Source organism: Cricetulus griseus, chromosome 2 (assembly GCF_003668045.3).
Source record: "Cricetulus griseus strain 17A/GY chromosome 2, alternate assembly CriGri-PICRH-1.0, whole genome shotgun sequence".
Taxonomy (NCBI): Eukaryota; Metazoa; Chordata; class Mammalia; order Rodentia; family Cricetidae; genus Cricetulus; species Cricetulus griseus.
The window spans coordinates 173,416,707-173,435,035 of record NC_048595.1 but is presented as its reverse complement, the minus strand read 5'-3'; the positions used below and the strand labels follow the sequence as shown (position 1 = coordinate 173,435,035).

The window sequence follows — 18,329 nt, the reverse complement described above, 5'->3', positions numbered from 1 at the left end:
TCTGCCTTGGCAGCATACTTGGATTTTTCATGACCCTGACCATGGTCCAGATGTATTAACTGAAATAAACAATATTTATATAAACTAAAATAGCTGATAAAGGTATAACTCAAAGTAAATTGTCATGTCGTGACTGAAATAACTACTATGTTGTCAAAACAAATGTCAAAAGGTTATTCTAAACTTCATCTGACACTGATAAGGTTGTGGGTTTTGCCTGTAATAAATGCTGTACCCCTTAAGCTTCAGTACCAAGAGTCTTTCTGAGGGCTAGCCCACTCTCAGCCACTGTCCAAAATAAAAGATACCTTGTATTCTTCATTGGTTTAATAAGTATGTTGATCTGTAATTTTCTCCCATGAATCATTACAGGACCACTCACCCAAACAAACAAATAAACAAACACTGAATGAGATGTTCTTGGATACAGAGACGAGTTGATAAAAAGTGCCCTACTCTGGCAACAGCAGCCCTAACCATGAGGGGTGCTGCCTATGGTGGTAACAGGAGAGCCCCCAAGGGACAGGAACTATTGAGAAGAGGAAATAGGCTAGAAGTCCACTGTGTCTCAGGAGAGTCTCCTGCTGGCCAGTTCTTCAGAATTCAGTTGTATTTTATAGAATTAAGTTTGTAACACGCTCCAAGTACCTCAGCCATCGTAAACACTCAAGTCCTTAGCTGCCTATCAAACCTCATCTGCTCCTTCTGCAGTGATACAATCAGAGCTGGTACATGACTACCAGTTTGCAACCTCCAGCCTCCCTTGCTGTTGCCTGTGACCATGTAGCTGGATGACCACAGGGACATGAACAGGAAAGCATGTTACATCTCAGCTGACAAGAAGAAGAAAAGCAAGCACATTTGCTTCATTTTCTCCCTCCTGACAACTGCAACCCAGGCCATGCAGACAGGGATGGTGCTCCTCATGTGTGGTTCAGTGATCAGTACTTGTTAGCCATCTGCAATGGGATTAACTGCTAGTGTATGAACACAATCACTGGTAGCCACAAATAGTGTTTAATTCAGTGAACATTTTTCTTCCAGATGAGAGTTAATTTTCATCGTCATCTTGAATAACAAGGAACACGTGTGACCGTGCCTGGACGGACAATGCCAGAGAGGAGTGACAAGAAGGAAGAGCACTATGAAGATGGGCGGCACTGCTCCATGGTATGGAGGCCTGGATAGAATGAGGGGAGAGAGAGAAAAAGCAAATTAAACGCCAGGGTCGCACACCTCTCTGACTTCTGGCCCTCTAGGATGGGGTGAGCTGCTTTTCCCACAATGGCAGACAGATGCTTGTGTAACTCTGAGCCATGCAAAGCTCTTCTCCTTTAAGTTGTTGCTGTCATGTATTTTGTTTAAGAGATGCAAAAGTAACTAGGACACAAGATGTTCCTGATAATTTATGCTGAAGCAAGTTTTCACATTCTTTGTGGACACGCCCTTTAGGTCTCCTTGCATTAGAGAGAGTGGAAGAGGTACATGAATCCTAACTCCTAAATACCTAGATGGAACAACTGTCTTGGACAAACCCCCTCCAAAAAAAAAAGAAAAAAAAAACCCAAAACCAAATCAAATCAAATCAAATCAAAGCAACAAGAAGTTATCTGTCACATGGACCTTTGCCTGGTGAGAACTTTCTCACAGGAGTTTAGCTTTCCCTTTAAGTCAGTGAGGTTAATTATTTCTAAAAGGCAGACCATGGGGGTGGCCTTAAAGGGGATCTAAGTAGTCACACAGGACCCATTGAGGCTTGTTCATATTTCTGAATCAAATATACAATGACTCTACCCTCTACATGGCAACAAGCCAGTATCTTTCTGGCACAGAGACAAGCTCATCTCATGTACCTGCAGGACGTTGTATCCACTCACATCTTCTGAACCCCTTCTTTGTGGGCCAAACAAGACGCAGCTGTGAACAGGGCTGACATCATGGCTGCCTGAGTAGGATGCACATATAACCACATGGCTCTGCTCTAGGTGGCAGAAGGTGTGTGGGCTGGGGTCTTCAAAGTTAAAGCTCCAGGCATGAGGCACAAAAAAGTGAGGTGTCCTCAGTCACAGAAGAGCTGTCCCTTTTGTGCCCCCAATGTTCTGATTGTGGTTTTCCTCTGTGTTGCAAGGAAACCATCATTTTGAATGATTGTATTGACTAATTTTGTGTTGCTATGACCAACATATTCAATAGATAGAGCTTAGGGAAGAAAAAGGCTTATTGGGGCTCATGTTTTCAGAGACTCTCCACAGAAAGGCATACATATTGGAGTTCATAGTGGTGAGAACAGGGGTGAGGCAGGCAGGGGGTAAGCCATGGACTGTGAGGCAGAAGAAGCAGGCTGGAACCAGTATCAGGTCTGACCTTAAAAAGCCACCCAGGCATCATCTCTTAAAGGCTACATAATCTTGAACATAGTGCCGCTGGAACAAACATTCAAAACACAAGCAAGGTTCTCAAACAAAGGACCTTCTTCTGGCATATAGTTTGGAGAGGGAAGGTTTTAAAGCTCCTCTGCAGGTGTAGAAGGCATTAGACCTGAAGTTTCTTGGGCAAGTCTTTCACTCATCAAACATACTGAGCAGCCTGTGATCCGGAGCTCTACAGGTAGAATGGAGAAGCAAGACCAGGTCCCTGACAAGTCCCAAGTGTGCTGCTTGGGAGGATGCCAGTCTATATGTGTTCAGGGCACGGTGCTGCTCACAGACAGCCTGGGGATGGGCTGTGAAGGCTGGGAATCCAGGAGAGATGGGATCCAGACCTACTATAGATTCTTTTCTCTGTCTCTGTTTCTCTTTATGTGTGTCTCTGCATCTCTCTCTCTCTCTCTCTCTCTCTCTCTCTCTCTCTCTCGGTGTGTGTGTGTGTGTGTGTGTGTGTGTGTGTGTGTGTGTATCTATCTGCCACCCCATCCCTCCCTTCTCCTTTTGACTTTGATTTTCCCTCGGATCACTCTCTCAGGATAGTATTACTGTATTTCCTTGGCTACTAAAACCAGTCTTAAAATCAGCATTTTTCTCCTTAGAACCAGACACATGCATAAAAATACATTTCCAGTCCAAGAAAACTGCCATGCAATGTGCTGTGTGTGGTCGCTTAAGGAAGGCACAAACGTAGTATGCTGCCAGAAACTCAGACCGGAGACTTTACCAACCTGTTCACAGGGAACAATCAGGCCCCAAACAAAGAGGCAGTTCACCAGCCCTGGGCTAGAAACCGGCCTCACCTATTATGAGCACAACCACAGGATCAGCTTGGGCAGCCAAACCGTGGGCAATGACTTCCTACAAGCTTCTATTTATTGTCACATTGCTATGGTGCACGTCCCCTCAGCATCCATGGAATTGCGCGGGGTGGGTGACCAGTCTTCAGAAGTGAGAACAGAACGGGCAGAGGGAAACTGAGCACTTCTACAGAAGCCTTGCATGTGTGAAATAGCTAAGCGACACTGAGTTATTGGTTAGGCGCTGGCAAGGGAAATTCGCAAGAGAGCGTCCCCCGCCCCACTTTCTTGGAAGCAGTATGTCTGCCAGAGGGCCAGTGTTTAATCGAACTAGCTTAGCTCTGTACACAGAAGCACATCCTCTTGTTCTATCCTGCATCTGGCAGAACAAGTGAGGCTGCTGCTGCTGCTGCTGCTGCTTGCTGGGGATGGCCCGGGCATAGCAGGGGTTCACCATGTCTTGTGGGAGAAGACGTCTAGGATGGCAGAAATTAATCGGATGGGACTAGAAGAGAAAGGGAGATAGGTCAAGGTACACTCAGCCTTTCATCACTCGCCATAGATGGATGGTTTCCCGGGCAGGCATCCGGGAGCCGGACTCGCTATAGGGAGACGTCAGTGCGCTCTGGTCCCGGGTGGAAGAGCCCCCCGGCCCCTCCCGCGCAGGCTTCCTTTATATAAAGTCCCGGCCTCGTGGAGTCTGCAGCGGTGGCGCTCGAAGCGGCAGTGGCAGAGCTCCTTGGAACCATCCTTCTGTCACTGCTCTGCCGGGACAGCGCACTCTCAGCTTCACCGAGAGCCAGAGCTCCGAGGGCTTCCCGCCGGGACCATGCGAGGCTTCGAGCTCCCACTCTTGCTGTTGGCACTGGTCCTCTGCCAGGCGCCCCGGGGACCAGCAGCCCCAGTGTCGGCAGGCACAAGTGGAGGGACTGTCCTGGCCAAGATGTACCCGCGCGGCAGCCACTGGGCTGTGGGTAAGTGTCCCGACAGTGAGATCCTGCATTCCTGTCCCCAGAGGGAGGGAATGTAAGCTGGAGGGAACCTCTCTCCCCAACTTAGCATTTTGCTTGGGAGTTTGGCTTGGCTCCTTTCCTTCTACTGAAACACCCGGATCTCTCCCAAACTCCATCCCACCTTCTCTTGTTCTGGGAAACCTGCTATGTCCCTTGCCAGTGGCAGACTGGTCCTCAGGTCCCTTCCCTCTAGCTTCCCACCTGTGAGCATTCTTCTGCGGGGCTTCTGGGGCATTCAAGCCACCTCAAAGCTCTCTCCCCAAACCTCTCAATCTCCCTTGCAGCTCACCTTCCCTCTACACTTGCTATTGTTCACCTAGTCTTGCCCTTATTCTCAAACAACTTTGTGGGGAGCGAGATCCCCTGCTGTATCCCAGATCCTAGTCCAGCCTGGTGGACTGGACTCCCCATTCGTGTGGGCTGGAATCCAGGCTGCCATTGCACAGAAGTGCAGGGTGTGGGGACCAGCGTCTCCCACCTTTGGTTCAAAGACTCTCCTGAGTTTTCTCACCTCTTCAACTCTCTCTGAAGCGATGCTGTTTCCCTGGTCCTTATGCCACCCCCCCCATCCCCGCCCACTCCCTCCCCTCACTCCCTGCCTTGGTCGATTTCAGAGATCATGCTTCCTCTCCAAGTTTACCTGCTCCTGCTGCCCAAACCCCAGGCTTTTGTCCAGCTCTTAGATGCACATCACGGTCTTCCCTCTCCTTTCTGACTTCTGCCAACAAGTCCTGTTTCCTAGGTACAGGCTTCTGAGCTTCTTGGTTCCAGTCTAGGTGGAGAGGACTGTTGTACAGTGAGGTGAAGAGTGAGTCTGGGTCTGGGCTCTGAGGAACGCAGACTTCCAGAGCTTTCCTGGAACTGGAGGCCAGCCAGCATTATTACTCCCCAAGCAAACACAGTGTCCATGGGATGCCGATACCAAGGTCTCCTGACCTGCAACTCCATTCAATTTCGACTACTTCGTATTTTCTGGGAAATGGGTTCTTTCCCTAAAGTAAGTGTGTGTGTGTGTGTGTGTGTGTGTGTGTCCCTACTCAGATACATAGGAGCAGGGAACAGTGTATGGGAAAGGAAATTACTCAAGCAAGTCTCAGATTCTGGGTGCCAAAATGAGGATGGATTTTGGGGAAGGAACAAGGCTGGAAACTCTGCCTCTGGCCTTCCATGTTGTGTTTTGCCAGAGAGGCCAAGAGCACTGGGTTGTTATCCTGTAGTTTGGGAGGTCTTGATCAACATCCCAGGAATGAAAGAATTTGTGGAGGGCCACTAGAATTCCAGGGGTCTGGACAGAGAATGGAGTACAAATTGACATGGGAGAAGCAGAGAAAACTGCATTTCCTGAATGAAGAATACTGAAAAGGTGCAGAAGAATCCAAAGTTAAAGCTGATAATTCTTAGAAAGGGATCCTCAGGGCTTAGATTAAAAGGTCATTGTGTGATCCAGCCACCAGCCAGTGGGCAGGGAGGGAGAATGGATACTCCCAACTCTATTATTTCTCTCTCTATCACCACACAAGAACAGCTCATGATCTGTCAGCTAACCGTTGAAGACTAAAAGCACAGCAGAGGTGAGTAGGAATCTAGTGTCATGTCTATGGTGCAAGCCAAAGCTGACTGGCTGTCATTAGGAGGCACACGTGTCCTGGAATATTTAAGGTACTTCCCTTAGTCACCCTCCACAGAGGTTCCACAAACATTTAAAATTTTATTTGCAAATGTACTCTCCTCATTTTAATATTTTTAACTGTGGGGGATGGAATGCAGGGTTTATATACATTAGTAAGAAGTCCTCTACACTGAGCTACAATCCCATTCCCCATTAGGGTTCCATATGGCTTAGGCAGAGTCTGCCTAAGGCACCCAGCCTACCCCCCAACTTGCTATGAAGCCCAGTCAGGCCACTTGTGTTTGAGGGAAAAACAACTACATTTTGGAAGAGCATCAACAGGGATGAATGATGTGAGATTTAACTTTAGTTTTAAAATATCCCCCAAACAATGCCCATTCTCTCCAATTCCTAAAGACAGATAGCTCAGGGTTGTTTTTGTTCTGTTTTATTTGAATTTTGGTGATGCTAAGAGTGAGCCCCTGTTAGCAAGGGCTCTGTCACCGGGCTATGCCACCTGTACTTGTCTTTTTTGAGCCGGCCTCATGATGTAGCCCAGCCTAGTCTTGAATTTGTGATCCCCCTGCCTCAGCTTTTGTAGCGCTGGGTTCACAACCATGTGCCATCATTCCTGACTTAGTGACACCCTAGGACTAAACCTCTATTATTGTCCGAGAGGAAACTGTCAGTACAGGTCTGTCAGGGAGTTACTCTTTCCAGCTGAGAGAAGCAATGGAAAATGAACCAATAGCTTGGAAACTGCCTACACTTCTGCAGGGCTTCGTGTTCATGGGAATAGTTCATGTGTGTGGTGGAAATAATAGTCAACACGAAAAACTAGTGACTATTCTCTGTGCTTCCCCCAAAATGCTCCTGGTTTTGGCTCTAACTTTGATGTGGAGCAGGACTTGGGAAGCTGAATTGGGTGACATCACTGTTTGGATGAGGAGTAGATTCACACTAACCACAGGGCTACATCCAAGACTGAAATTTACAGAACGCATTTATGAAGCCTATTTTTCTATCTTCCATTTCCGTGTGTGTGTGTGTGTGTGTGTGTGTGTGTGTGTGTGTGTGTGTGTGTGTGTGTTTGCATGTGTGTGGGCATTATATATGTGTGTGTGAGGGATACCTAGAATCATACTTGATTGCTCTTCTACCTTATTCATTGAGGCAGGGTCTCTCCATCAGACTTAGAGCTGTCAGACGTGGCTAGTTTTGCTAGCCAGCTTCTTCCACCTTTTGAGGCTGGAATGACCAGCAGGCCACCAGGCTCACTCATCATTTACACAGGTTCTGGGGATCTGGAGTCTGGTCCTCACGCTCACATTGGCAAGCGCTTTAACCATTGAGCCATCTCCTCCACCCCATAAATACGATTTCTTGGAAGTACATAATACTTTATATCTTAATGATATTTTCTCAAATTAGGATTGTTTTCTAGTTTTGACTGTGAAGAAATTAACTCACATCTCAAACCTACCCTTTAGTGTGATATTATACAATTTTAAGGCACAAAAATCTTTTCATTCAGAGCAAAGCTTTATTATTATTTTTTAAATACTTGTCTTTTCTCCATATTGAGATCTCCATTATTTTGATATGGATGTGTGACAGATGATTATAGGAGATGAAGTGGAAGTGGGTATCTTGTCCATGTTGCCATGGAGATTATGATTTGGTTGACAGTAGCGAGCTCAAAAATGAAATAGGACCCAGGGAATGTGTGCTTCCCTGGGATGTTATAGATGGCGCACTTCCTGTAATAACCCATGGTGTGTCGACAAGTGGGCAGTTGAACAGTACATGGCCGGCAGGCAAGTACTGACATTCAGTCTAGTGTCATCAGGATCTATGTTAGATCAATAATAAGATGGGCAGTGGCTCTATTTTCCCATTAGAGAAAAGTCCACAAATGTATTCCAGCATAGCAAAGCGAAGGTCTTCATAAAATTATCTCCATCACCCCACTGCTTTATTGGCAATGACTCCTTTCTCATTTTCAACATCCTAACTAGATGACAGGCAATCAGAGATTCCAAGAGTGACTGAGGTAATTACTGTGAGCATCAGGGTTCCAATGCTGTCTTCTAGTCATCATGATTCAATTTCCTCCATGTAACTAAAGCTGACGACACATCAGCTTCCTGGGAAGTTGTGCAACATAATCACCGTGAGGGCCGAGTGGATGGCCGTTTAGTGGACAGCTGGGCACCAGGTTGACCTAGCAGATGACTGAAATGATGTAAGATTCCAATCCTTCATTTGGGACAGTGTCCCTAACAAGCTCTTCAAGCAGCATAGGGTCTCCTGAGGGGCAAGTACTCACTCAAAATCTCATTGGAAGACTGGATAATACTAACAGAACTAATTTTTTCAGTTCACAGATACCATTATATGCTGAGATACGATCCTTGCTCTCTCAAAATCTCATTTTAAGACTGCCTAATATTAGCAGAAATAAATTTTTCAAGCCGTGTGATACGCTGATATATGGTCCTTGCTCTTCTTTAGGACATTAGCTGTTTGTAAATCATATTCTTATTTGCAGATCTCAGGATGACACTTTGCTGTTTTAAAACCTTGGGGACTTAAAAGACACTTGAAATCAGTATAATGTGTTAGAAACTGGACTCCAGCCTTGTTAGAGTCCTGGAACCTTTGCTTATGTCTAGAAGGTTTCAGCAAGTCCCATTTCACTACCCTGTTGTGGTGTCAATCAAATGAAAGTATCCACAAGCAAGCATTCTGCAAACCACCAATTGCAGTTCACATGACAGACATAAAGAAGGTGGACAGTGCTGCTGTGAAGGGTCTCTTTCCATTTTAAGCCATAGACAATCATTCAAGTTTTATTCCTGCAATGTTTCCCTTGATGGAGTCTTATGCCAGTGAGTGCTGCAACCACGAGACTTCTGTTTCTCTGGACCCTTTAAATCAAAAGCACCAAAGGCTTATTAATAGAAGAACTCCGTGTCACAGAAACTGGGAGTGAAGATATACCAAGTGTGTCCTTCCAATGGATGAACTCAGACCTGGCTGGGTGTGGTGGTGCATCCCTTTATCTCAGACCCCAGTAGGCAGAGGGAAGCAGATCTTAATGAGTTTGAGGCCAGCTGGGACTACATGGTAAGACCAGTCTCAAAAGCAAGGAAACAAACAGACAAATGAATGAACGAACAAAACAAAAATATGTGGATTTGGGGTTTGCACTTGCCACCAAGCTAGGCAAGCTGAGTTCAAACCCTGGAACCCACAAGGTAGAAGAAGAGAACCAACTCCTGCAAGTTATAAGTTATCCTCTGACTTCACACATGCATTGTGATCTCTCCCTCTGTGTCTCTGTGTCTCTGTGTCTCTGTGTCTCTGTGTCTCTGTGTCTCTGTCTCTCTCTCTCTCTCTCTCTCTCTCTCTCTCTCTCTCTCTCTCTCATGCACACCTGCGCTAAATAAATGTAAAAACAAGTGCAGCCCTGGGATTGGCCACCCACTCCTTAGATACAGGCATATTCCTGTTTTTTGTACTCTGGCCTCCTTCATAGGATTAACTAATTGATGTATAAGGTGGGCATGTGTGCCTAGAACTGCAGAGAGATTCTGGGAGACCCCAAAGACACCTCCAAATTGATGTGACTGCTGAGCGTCAGTCAGAACTAGTTTTCCACCTTGTTTTCCATTACACTCTTAACCCACCATCACTTCCAGGTGAGGTTTTCTAGATTCAATTTCAGCTAAAATTCAGAGAAAGTTTAAATGAAAGATTCCTTTGGTACAATTGTGTTACAGATAAGAGAAAGGCAACATTTTTTTAAAAAATCATACAAAGAAATGCACCCAGACTTTTATTTTCAGCAGAAACTTGAAATTGGTGGTGGGAGACGTCAGGATTTTGCCTTTCAGTTGGACACACGGAATTGATAGGACTTTACATTTGGAAGCTTTTTAGGTGTGATTCGGTCTGCCCTGTTCCTTTCAGAGTTGATTACACTGAAGGCTGGGGTGCTACAGCACTTGTCTGAGGTCACCTCACTAGTCAGTAGAGGTGTTAGAGCCAAACCCAGGGCCCCTGAGTCACACACAGGCCTGGATTTTGTTCTGTTTCCACATTTTGAACGGAAAGTAAAGTCTGTGTGCTACGCATAGACTAACTTCCTAATAGTAAAATAACACTGTCTATTCTGCCTCTACCAGGAAGCAGTTACCCACCCTACTGGTGTCCATTTCAGTTGCTCCTTCCTTCATTCCCCTTGGTTGAACTTGTGGCATCCTGGTTTTGTTCTGTTTTTATAGGACACCTAATGGGGAAAAAGAGCACGGATGAGTTCCGGTCCCTGGGCGTGTCTGAGGGAGATGGCCTGAAGGAGCAGCTGAGGGAGTACATCCGATGGGAAGAAGCTGCAAGCAATTTGCTGGGCGTCCTAGAAGCCTTGGGGAACAGAAGCCATCAGCCACCTCAGCACCAGCCTACTTGGGATTCTGAGGATGGCAGCTACTCTAGTGATGTTCAACATGCGAAGGTGAAATAAACAGGCTTCTGACACGGGGTGGAAGGTATTTAGGGAGAGTTTAGGGCGGTGGGGGTTGGGAATCTGATCACGGGAACATAAACTGCTTATTGCGAATATTGGTTACTTTTTCCATTGTTGTACAGAAATAGCTGATCAAAAGCAATTTGAGAAAAGCTGGGTTTGCTGTGGCTCACAGTCCGAGGGTACAATCTGCCAGAGTGGGGAAGGTGTGAGAGCAGGATCGTGAGGTGGTGGGCCATACTGAGATAATGCTGGTGTTCCGCTTACTTTCTCTTCCGCCTTCAGTCTATCTGGGACCCCAGCCTTTGGGGTGATGCCACCCACATTCAGTGTGGGTTTTCCCACCTGTTAAGCTTTTTGGAAAATAGCCTTACAGACATGCCCAGAGGTATGCCCCTAGGTGATTCTAGATCCAGTCAAGTTGAAATGTAGACTAACTATGGAAGGAAGTCTTTATGTTGCTACAATAAACCAGCACCCAAGTGCTAAGCAAAGTATTACTCAATTTTCATGCTATCTTTTCTTTTGATAGAATAGTTTTTCTCTTAGAAGAAAAAGCTAAGTTTCAAAGTCCAGTTCAGGAGTTTCCTTAGTAATTATGCTCATTTGAAACAGTGACTATGGTTTTCATGAGAATTTTTGCTTATTTGTAGCTCAGGCTGGCCTCTCACTGGAGATTACCCTCCCATAGCCTCTGAGTGTTTAGGATTACAGGTGTATGCCACCACCCCTACTTCTTACAATGGTATTTTGGTAGTGAGCCCACAGACAGTATTTTAATACATTCTTGTGGGTTTATAGATACATTCATTTCTGATGTGCACTAGAGAAAGAAAGGTCCTATTTGCAGATGATTTCTTTTCAGAGGAGAGAGTTCTTACTTATGTACAAAGTTGTATTTTTTTCTATTTATTCCAAGATTGAATAATTTGAGTTCCATTCTAATATCCAAAACTCAGGGAGTGTGTCTGAAGCCAACTGATTTATTGGAATATAATAACACTAAGTGATAATGTTCAGGTACAAAGATAGCAAATAAGTGAGGCTGGATTTTATGGGAAGCAAGGCAGCTGACAATGCTGCCAACTTTGAACAATTATACATTAGAAGGTAAAAGTAAATAATAACAGGGTACAAGCATACTTTCTCCACTTCCTGGCCTACTGCTGCTCTGCCATGCCCTCCCATGATGGACAGAGGAAGCATTTGAAACCATGAGCAAAGTCAATATTTTTTTCCTTAAAGAGTAGAGAGATGGCTCAGTGATTAAGAGTATATACTGCTCTTGCAAAGGACACAAGTTCAGTTCTCAGTGCCCCCATTTGACAGCTTACAACTGTCTATAACTCAGCTCCAGCAGATGCCTTCTTGGGGTCTTCACTCATGTGACCAAACCCTAACTACTAAGATAAGTAATTTACCTCATTTGGCATTCACACTCTCAGGAATTCTATTTATCTATGTTTTTTGACGCTAGAAATGAATCCAGTGTCTGTACATGCTAGGAGTATGCTCTATTACTAAGTATAGCCCCAGCCCCTGAATTTTGAGGGCAAGGAAACTGAATCATATCACTTTTCATTGATGATTCCAGAGCAATAGCCTGGGACAGTATTGCCCTGTAGGTCCTCTTCCAGGAAATGGTACCCACTCATCTTAACACATGGGATGCAGGAAGGGGAAGGTGGCCTTGCTTTGCTGTTCCTGGAAATGGTTAATATTCTTGTCAGTCACAGAGCTCAGAGACCTCCCTGCTTCACTGTGTCACGTGGTTAGCTCTTTGATGACTTTTTCCAGAGGCTAGCCTTTTCAGAGGGTGCTTTCTGTTTCACTTCTCACCCATCCATTGGGGGTAGTTTTGATGGTAAATGCAAATTAAAATCTCTTTTGTTGCATGAAACACCTAGAGAGAAAGCCTTTAGTAGCTTTTAATCAGAAGAAAAAAAATCTAGATCAAATCAACCAGTAAAGAGATCAGTTCCACAAAGATCTGAGTTGCTCTCTTTGTAGTTGGGTTACAAGTGGTAGGCAGTCAGCTCCCCTTTTGTCAAAGGCCCATTTGCTCCCAAAGGTGCTGGGAACTTGTAACTGGCTTCTCAGTCCCTACTTGGCCACACTTTTTCTTAGTCAAATGTTTTCCTGGAGTGTATGTTTAATAACTGCACAGTTCTCATTTATTTGAAGAATACAAAACTCTCTAAAGCCCTCAAAGATAAATTTCTACAAGCTTCAAAATGTATATGCTCTTGTAGCTCATTCATAAAACACTATGGTCACACATAACCATGTTATTCTTCTCCAGTGCTTAATGTTCTTTAGGAATTAAAAATATATTTATATTTCTGGTGTACGGGTGTTTTGTCTGCCTATATGCCCATACACCAAGTGTGTGCCTGGCCTTGCAGGTCAGAAGAGCTTGTTGGAACCCCTTGCACTGGAGTTACAGATGGTTGTAAGCCTTCCTGTGGGTGCCGGGACTCAAACCCTTGTGTTCTTCGGTGCTGAGCCATCTTTCCAGCTCCAACTGTGTTTCATTTTCCTAAGCAAACAGCAGTGTCCAGTTGGAGTTACCTTGTCCCCTGAACTTGGCTCTGCCAGTCATCGAACTCCTTAAAAATTCAATTCCTTTCTCAAGAGCCCCCAGTGTCCCATATTCAGCAGAATATTCAAAGATTTGAGGAATTATAAAAGAATAGAGGTCTCCATGTGGCAATTTTATAGGATGGATTAAGGGGGCAGTCATAGGAAGTGGCTGCTGCTTCTCTTGACACTACAAAGGTTATTTTTTTATTTAGCCAGGCTATGCTTTCTGATCTATCTTTTTATGCACTGTTTTTCTTTCCTCAAGTCTAAAAGCCCATCCTGTTTAATTCCACCTCAAGTTGAATAATTAGCTATCTTTGCACACATCCGTCCTATTTTCTTGTATACATTTCCCAGAACTGTGAAAAACAAATTTAACAGTGAGTTTAGTCTTCACTGAGAACAAACTAGTTAATTGTGTCTCTTGTTTTGGACATTTTGCCTGAATGAAAATATGTTGTTGTGAAAATTGAAACCATTTTATAATCATCTTATTCAAAAAAGAAAGAGTGCCAAGAGAACTGGTCTATTAGAAATCCATGTATCTCCCAGTGTCAGAGAGAAGTTTAATAATCTAGCTGAGAACCAGCAGAATTAGCTGCAGGAGCTTTCAGAAGCTGAAGGGCTCTGCTTAAAATTAAAAACTCTCCACACATGCTCTCCTCTCTCACGGCAGCCATAAAACACCGAGTCCCATTGCCAATTCACCCAGAGCTGTAGTTAGAAACTGAGAATTTCCTATGTTTTGATGGCAAAGATATTTACTTAATTCAGAGCTGTGTGTGGGAATGTTCACTGACTGCAGATTACTGGATCAGAGCAGACAGGCCCCAGAGCTTTGCTAGCACGAATGGCCGGACATGTTCGAGTTAACGTTCATCTTTCTTTTGTCCATTTTTCTTTCCCCAATCTTTTAATGCTATCCCGAAAATAATGGAAATTCTATCCCATGGTCTCTACAGCATGAGGTGAGGTTCAGGTCAGATCCAGGGCCTACTCCATAATCTTGGACTTGATTGTAGAATGTTCTAATAATTAATGAAGCATTTCTTTAGACCCTGGCCATTACTTTTTGCAGCCTTGGACTTTTCCTTTTATTTATGGACATGAACATAGGGGTTGGGGATGAGCTTCCAGAGGCTGATTGGGAAGGAAATGGATATGTAAGTTTGCCCTCACTATTTTTTTTTTTTTTTTTGAGGTAGAGTCTTGCTGTGCAGTCCAAGCAGCCCTGCACTGGTGGTCTTCCTGCCATCAGCCTCCAGTGCAACTGAGATGACAGGCATGCACTACCATGTCCAGCTTTTGTCCTCATTTTAAAGGGGTCCCTCTTATTGTCCAATAAAATCAGTCTAAGGCATAGGAAGTGTTTTCTTCTTAATGTTTGAAATGTCCCTGTGATGGTTAGCTTTGTCAATTTGACACAATCTAGAATTCCTTGGGGAAAGTCTTGGTGAGGGATCATCTGCATTGGGTTGGCCTGTAGATGTGTCTGTGAATGATTGTACTTATTGGGTTAATAGATGTGGGAAGACACAGCCGCCATGGGTGTCACCATTTCCTAGGAAGACCCAGCCCACTGTGCGTGTCACTGTTCCCTAGGAAGGGGTTCCTGAACATAAGCTGAACATAAGCAAGCAAACATTTATTTCTCTCTGCTCTTGACTGTGGCTGTGATGTGACTGACTGAGTGCCTGCCTTGACTTCTCTGCAATGATGGACTGTAACCTGGAATTGTGAGCTAAAATAGACCTATTCTCCACAAGTTGCTTTTATTTTCAGTATCCTAGTTTGGTTTTTGTTGTGGTGATAAATACCACGGCCAAAGGCAACTTGGAAAAGGGAAGGAAAGGGCTTATTTGGCTTACAGGTCCATCAATGGGAAAGCCAAGGACCCTGTAGGCAGGAATTGAAGAGACCGTGAAGGAAGCACACAGCTTTACTGGGTTCTTTCCAGGCTTATGTTCAGCAACTCTTCCTACCCAGCCCAGGCTCACTTGGCCAGGGTTGGTTGCATTGCCAATAGTGAGTTGTTCCTCCTACATAGACAAGCAAACAAGAAAATGCCCTACCCCAAATGCCCACAGGTCATTCTAATGAAGGCAGTTCCTCAACTGAGGGTTCCTCTCTCTAGGTGTGTCAAGTTGACAACCAAGATTAGGTATTACACTCAGGAAATTTTATCATAGTAACAGAAATGAAACTAGAGTGATTCTCAAGGGAGTTCCACATAGAAAATAACATAAATCAAGAATAACTGATAATCCGCCAATGATCCCAACAACTTCTGTGCAGGAAGAGTGTGACTCCCCCACCTCCCCAGCATCTCTGTCTGCTGGACCCTGATCCTCCGAGTACTTCACTTTCTTCTCCCCTTTTCCTTTCTACTCCTTTCTCTTCCTTGAGTTGAGCTGAAACTTTGAATTCAACCTTTGTGAGGGGGATGGGATGGGGTGGGGGGTCCTCCTCATCCTCAACTGGCTCCTTTTATGGTCACTGGGTCATTTGGCAGGAGAGATGGTGGACTCTAAAGGCTGGCAGTCAGGTAGTTGCAGTCTTGGTCCCCAGAGGGGAAGGCAAAGCTAATTGGCTTATGTGGGAATCCATCCCCAGCCCAGGGCTCATTAGCATCTGCTGCACACAGCCAAAGCTGCAGAGGAGGTACCATTTGCCTAAGAATAGCTGTGCTTCCCTTATTAGAAACAAGTGACCAGTCTGGAAGCCGGAGAACTAAATTGCCAGAGAAACCTGGGAAGAGTAATAAACTCTTGTCTGGGTTCAAAATAATAAGACCTAGCTTCTCATCTCACTGGGTAAAACTTGCTGAAGGGGAATAAAGTTTTTAACAAACTGTAGCCATTTTCTCCTGTATTCTCTGTGAAACTGAGCAGAAGCCACAGCAAGCAAATGGCAATAAATTTAGCATTTGGGTGGAGACCCAGATGAACTTCTCTTTCCGAGTTGCCCACACTGCTCTCCTTTCCTGGTTCGGTTTGTTGGTTCAAAACTGAGCTTTGACTAGTGCATTGCAGCCAGGAAAAAAATAGCGTTCCATAGTTCCCTCACCTCTACTTCCCCAGTTCTAGTCGAATAAGTAAAACCCTTAACTTCTAACAGTGGCTAAAACACACCCAAGAATTTAGATCAGAAGACAAGCTTAGTAGGCATAACATGAGTACCCCCAAGTGAACGGTTCTAAGGTGGTGGCAGGAGTTACTCTCAGAAGTATGAGTGCTTCTCTAATACTGTATTTAGAATCCCCTAGAAGACTTGTGAAGGCAGAGCACAGGGCTCCTCACCAGAATGTCCAAGTCAGAAGATTTGGGAGTTGACCCAAGAATTTGTCTTTGTACCAAGTGATGTTGATGGTCTGCTGGGGATGGGTACCCCTTGACTTCCCCATTACTCATGTGTGTTCGTAACTGTTCCTAATATATTTTTTTTTTAAGTTGGTAGACTCTCTGCTCCAGGTTCTCAAGGGGAAGGAAGGAACCTACAGCTGAAGGGACAACGACAAAGACAGCTTCCAAGGAGCAAAACAAAACCCTTCAGAGACTTCACTCCTAACATCCATTCTCCTGGACCATCAACTGGATTTTCTTTGTGCAATTTACTTAGTGATTCTTGTATCTTTCAGCTGTGACTAAACTCATGATTTTCAAGCATCATCTTCTGGTTTGAACTTGTTTCTGTGAACAACTGCCTAGAAAGCTTTCCAATGAATGCTTTTTCTGGCTAGGCTTTTTGTTGATTGGATTCAGGCCTCCAATCTGCTACCATTCACAATAAAAGCTTAATTAATCACAATGCCCAAAGGGCAACTTGTCCTCTTATTTCAACTCCAAATGAAAAGATAGTATGGCAGAACTCAAAAAACACCTTGACCATATACTTTCCTGATAAGTATATGATGCTCACTGATTAAGGCAGGAGGAATCACCTGCTCTCACCTCTGAGGACTACTTAGTGCTCTTGTGATGAGTAATGTCATGCATGAGATGGGCTAGGCTGGCGATGGAAGCTGGCCTTCCCCATCTCTTAGTGATTCCCTTATCTTCACTCCTTAGCACATACAACCCCAGGTGTTGCTGATGTTATGATACACTCTTCAGGATGGCCCCACCAGTTGAAACTGCTCACCCTTCTTTAACAGATGAGGAGACAAAAGGTCACAGAGGTCAGGTGACTTTCCCAAGGGCATGTTGAAGGTGAAACTGGAATCCAAGCATGGTTTCTACATCCCTCCATTTTTTTCAAATTAAATTCTTTTTTATTTGAATTAGAAACAAGATTGTTTTACATGTCAATCCCAATTCCCACTCCCTCCCCTCCTCCCTTACCACCCCCCCAACTAATACCCTAACTATCACATATCAACAAATTAAATTTTTAACACAATCTTTTGCCATCTTAGATTTAGATTTACTTTTTTTTTAATTTATTTATTAGTTCTAGTTAGGGAACAAGCTTGTTTCACATGTAAGTCCCTTCTCCCTCTCCCTCCCCTCACCCCATCCCTCCTCCCCCACCCCCAACTTACCCCCACCCCATCCACCCACCACTCCCCAGGCAGGGTAGGGCCTCAACGGGGGCTCTGCAAAGTTCACCAAATCTTCCTGTGCTGATCCTGGGCCCTTCCCATGTGTCCAGGGCCAGAGCGTAACTCTTCTCGTTACATCCCTCCATTTTAAACCTTCTTTCAGCATATGTAGCAAGCAATTCTGTTTTTTGTTTTTGTTTTTGTTTTTGTTTTTGTTTTTGTTTTTGTTCTTGAGAGGAGTAGTAGTTTGCCCTGCCAGATCCACTCAGGTTCCCCATAAAATGACAAGATGAATTCAGGAGATTTCCTTCTTGTTTTCGAAGAATGTGGCCTGACTGTCCATGAACACTCCCTGGCCCCATTTTTATCATGACATTTGCACATGAACAGATTTTGAAACTTGTTGCCATATGGTTCCAGACTTTCTTCATTTAGGAAAAATTGCATTTGAAATCTTAAAAAGATTTATCTCGCTCCTGGTGCAGCAGAGAAACATTAAAGACCCGATGTGTTCTAGTATCTTTAAAAACCTTGTTGATTCAAAGCTTACCCAAACCGAGAGCTGGAAGAAACATCTTGTCGGTATCTTAACTGTTTTAGGGCTCCTACCCTCTGCCTTTGGGCTCTTTGGGGCCTCTTTCACAAGAACCTCACAGGGCTGGAGGCATGGCTCAGTGGGTAATTGAGGGTACTTGTTGTATAAGCATAAATACCTGGGTTTTGTCCACAGCACCTACATAAAAAGCCAGGTATGGAGGTGCCCACTCTGTAACCTCATTACCGTGGAGGGCGGGGAAAGGAGGATTGTAGGGGCTTTGGGCTGCCAGCGTAGC

General features: G+C 44.7%; 1 protein-coding gene across 2 annotated transcripts; it reads left to right on the top strand.

Moving 5' to 3' along the window:
- The first annotated feature begins 4,052 nt into the window (after positions 1 to 4,052).
- Positions 4,053 to 16,725, top strand: Grp (gastrin releasing peptide). 2 transcript variants are annotated; one of them, XM_035439030.1, is made up of 3 exons: positions 4,053 to 4,197; positions 10,135 to 10,346; positions 16,406 to 16,725. In XM_035439030.1, the coding sequence occupies exons 1-3, from the start codon at positions 4,053 to 4,055 to the stop codon at positions 16,457 to 16,459; spliced, it is 411 nt and encodes a 136-aa protein (XP_035294921.1). In that variant the 3' UTR covers positions 16,460 to 16,725. The 2 variants fall into 2 exon arrangements, with proteins under 2 accessions (XP_035294921.1, XP_027258515.2); XM_027402714.2 differs by having other exon boundaries at positions 10,135 to 10,361.
- Positions 16,726 to 18,329: the final 1,604 nt, after the last annotated feature.